At 39.0% G+C, this 3,835-nt stretch overlaps 1 protein-coding gene across 1 annotated transcript in view; it reads right to left on the bottom strand.

Annotated features, from left to right (window-relative positions):
- Positions 1 to 78: 78 nt before the first annotated feature.
- Positions 79 to 3,835, bottom strand: part of LOC140940027 (uncharacterized) — an 8,619-nt gene continuing 4,862 nt past the window's right edge. Inside the window, exons 3-8 of the mRNA XM_073388899.1 lie at positions 3,290 to 3,560; positions 2,708 to 2,830; positions 1,919 to 1,999; positions 1,770 to 1,820; positions 1,546 to 1,605; positions 79 to 920 (exon numbers count right to left, since the gene is read on the bottom strand). Coding sequence (XP_073245000.1) covers positions 911 to 920; positions 1,546 to 1,605; positions 1,770 to 1,820; positions 1,919 to 1,999; positions 2,708 to 2,830; positions 3,290 to 3,560 — 596 coding nt within the window. The 3' untranslated portion in view covers positions 79 to 910. The remainder of the gene's footprint in view (positions 921 to 1,545; positions 1,606 to 1,769; positions 1,821 to 1,918; positions 2,000 to 2,707; positions 2,831 to 3,289; positions 3,561 to 3,835) is intronic.

Raw genomic sequence — 3,835 nt, 5'->3', positions numbered from 1 at the left:
CTGTGTCATGTGTGTTTTTATAAAAAGCTTCTCTCGTCCCTGTATGAAGCGTTATCAAGTGCTAAATCATTACTCGCCCACCGGCTGCAACGTAAAGAATAACACATTTCATAAATGCAACTGTATTTGGCGATTGTTGGTTCCTTATTCTCTACCATGCAATTCTATTCAGTGTCGATTCCGAAATTGATAATACACAATGCAGTACGGATACTTTTTTGGAGACATTACATTAATTCTTATACCACCAACGGCTCAGTATAGGCCAGCAAATGTCTTATTTTGACAGCTGTCAAAATTTGATCTGACTGGCGCATATCACTTTTATGACATACTGTATATTCTCACATTCTTCCCTGGATAGGAGTGACATTCCACATTGGTTTACGATGCGTGGAAGGACGAATGGAATTGAAGAGTCACAGACAAGCGGCAAAAACTCTAATCCTACATTTTCTTATACAGTCACATCCTGCTTTACGGAAATCTTTTTATTACGGACAGTTTGCTTTGTCCCTGCGGGGAAAAGACCTTTCATTTCCTCAAATTTCAGCCCGCTTAATACGGACACTTTCTGTGGTCCATTTAGTGTCCGTATTGACGAGGTTTAACTGAGTTACTGTAAATTGACCTTAGTGTTCCGTTGATGCGAGCAGTAAGTCTTAAGACACTGCGCTTGAAGTACTAAAAAGTACTTATTTAACCGAGAGCTGAAAAAATAAGATGTTTCAGGTCTCGAAGAGGTGTGGCTTATCCCTTGCCAACACCCCTTACGTCAGACACTAGCAAAATATTAAATCGTATGTAAAAGTAAAACACAACTAATTCAAGTCTCGCAACACTGCAAAACTATAAAAAGGGTTCGTGTTGTCAGTGTTGTATACTCGTGCTGCCTGCACTACCACAGAGATTAAACCAGTCTGAAAGCAAAAAGGGAAAAATCAACATTTATGAAAAAGTACTGCTCGTGCAATTAGATTTTCATATGTATTTTGCATTATTGAACGTTACAAAAAGACTATTGATTACCAGGATAAAGACGAAAACGCTAATATAAAGTTGTGACGTGTTAGTTGTTGTTGTTGCTTTTGTTCTTTTTTTAACTTAAATACAAGGGACTGAGGTTTAGAAGTCATAATAGGAGTTATATCTACACCTATGAGAATTTAATGCCAACGGTTTGAATGGGATCAGGAATCAAAAGTTCTTTTTATTAGTAAATTAAATCATTCCAGCTACAAAGAGCGGAAGAGAAACAACTCTCTTCCCTGTCGTGGACAGTTCTTTTGGTGAATCTCATTGAAAAGAATTCGAAATTTCATACAATTCCGTATGAATAAAAACAGACACCTCTGGCTTACTCTCTTTTTGAATCTGTACCGAGGAGGTCATTGTCAGTTTTCTTCATCATCATTATGTCTCGTCGCGCCAGTAGGCACATAAGGCCTCCATTGTCAGTTCTAAAACATTATCAGTTTTACTTTTTATATTTTGAAAGTAACAAGGGGAATTACTTAAACCATCCGTCAGGATACTTCAATTTACCTTTCGTAAGTGGGTGGAGTGTGTTCTTTAGATAAAGCTGTATATTCTCCATCAGAACCGCTGGTAGAAACAAACAAATAATTAAAAAAATAAAAATAAATTGCACTGTACAAAAATGTCTCGGGAGTCTTTTAAACCTTTACATGGAGCAGGAGAGAGTAAGCCGGTGATACATTTTCACTTAAAAAATACTGATCTTTAGAAAGAAGAAGGCAATATATTACCTGACGTATAGAATGTTATCAATGGATTTTTCATTCATGTCCTTGTTGTTACTGGAAAAAAAAAAGAAGCTTAATTTTTGCAAGTACTTGCAGAGGGCTTAAATGATGAAGGAACTACTTTGTCAACAATTTTGTATTATGTGGTTTACCTGGGTTTATCGGCCAGCATCTTGACTTCCATTTCGCTCGAGTTGGGAATTGACAGTTCGGTACTTCTCGGATCACAGTAGCTGTGAATGAAAGAAAATAATGGATATTTCTACAAATTAAATACAAATGAACAAAATTCTGGCCATGAAGGAGTTAAAAACCCACGAAAAAGTTCTCTGTTTGAAAATTGCGTGATTAATGGGTCATGCATGTACCAGCCGCGAAATAGTGATTTCTTTCAAAACTTGTATGGGTCCACTGCAACGGGTCGAACCCACGTCAGATTCATAGCCAGTCGATACTTACTGTTCTTCTCTCAAAGGAATATGGAAAGAAAAATTGACGCACGCAAAGGCGCTTGGGAAGGAGAGGAAAAAGGTGGAAAAGCTTCGTGTTTTTCTTCCTTCCTTCCCTTGATGGGCTGCGAACTCACATGGCAAATCCTTCTCATTAACCACCGCGCGAATACAGATAAGCGACTGGGTACGAGTCTGAACCCCCGTTATCCCGCTCTGTAAGGTCTGCGCTCTAAGCTAATTCCGCAGGCCACGAGCACCGTTTGATCGATAAGCCTGCAGCGGTCAGTTTAATAAAACGTTTACTGTTCTTTACAAGTCTAGCTATTGTGTTAAACTCTAAAACAGTGGCTACTCTTGTTATTTTCACACACTTGTAAAAATTTTATCAAATTTACCCCTGAATAACACACAGCTGCGCGCTGTGTGAATAGTTATAATAGTTATAATATGTTGCGGATTTTTTAAAAAATAGTATTGACAAAAACACACCTATTGTCGTCAGCCGTCACTACAGCTAAGCCGTCCATCATATCTGAAGTACCAGTTCCAGTCTTGTTATATTCAACATGACACTTTCCATTATCGCTCTTCTCAGCATCTCTTTTTTCTTTGCTGATACAAAAAAAAACATCCACGAAAAAGTGACGAGCAATAGAAACATCAGCCAGTAAATTACTGGCCAACAGAAAGAGACAGCGAGTTTACGCTACAGTCAGCCACTGTACGCCTAGACTTTTCGCTACTTAAACGGTGAAGCATAGGGCAAATGATCGAGATTACAAAAAAGGGCCGAGGGAGAGTTTTCTTACAAAGTTTTTCATAACCTCCCATTTCTACACGCAAATGCAGCGGAACACGTGAAATTACGACCTTTTTGGCGCATAGTCTCACGGCGTTTAATTCAGCAGTCTCGATACAAGGGGGCGTTCAACTCCGATAGGGAAACGAAGAGAAAAAAGCAGAGTAAATCTAGAATGAAATAACTAAGATTACTGGAACTAATTGGGGCTCTTTCTAATGAAAACTGAACCAAATCATGATACCATGGTCGCCTTAACTGATTTAAACTACCTTAAATGTTTTCTTCTCCGTTGTACGAATAGATACAGCAGAACCACAAAGAACATCACCAAAACAACAGCTAAGATAACGCTGACCGCAATTAGAGCATTTTTATATGCGTTATCCCCATTCTCTGTTTGACGACGAGGCGCATTGTTTCCAGTAGGATGTTCTTGTAAGGCCCTGGTTTGAGCAGCGGATGTTACTATTCTTCTTGAGGTTATGTTTGTTATTTTGTTGGTAGTCTCTGTTGCAGTCGATTGCGTTGGGGGAAGGACAGCTATCAAACAGGAAAATAATGATGAAACAGTAAACCTCCGTATATCTATTTTTGCTTAGCACTAAAGTCACCAAAAATCTAGCTTGGACCAGACTTCACTTGAGTTGCTGAACTTTTCTCAGTTTCCACTAATACTCCGTTCACAGGCAGCCACCGGAGGGAAATTAAGAGGTTATGTCCGGCCACCTGCAGATATTCCTACCCAAGACCAAGGAAAGTATACTAGGGTTGGTATTCCAGAGATTTATTACACCCTGGTATTCCTTTAACATCCA

The sequence above is a fragment of the Porites lutea genome, chromosome 6 (genome assembly GCF_958299795.1).
Source record: "Porites lutea chromosome 6, jaPorLute2.1, whole genome shotgun sequence".
In the NCBI taxonomy this organism is placed as follows: domain Eukaryota; kingdom Metazoa; phylum Cnidaria; class Anthozoa; order Scleractinia; family Poritidae; genus Porites; species Porites lutea.
The sequence above is the reverse complement of the archived record's forward strand: the minus strand, read 5'-3'. Positions and strand labels throughout refer to the sequence as shown.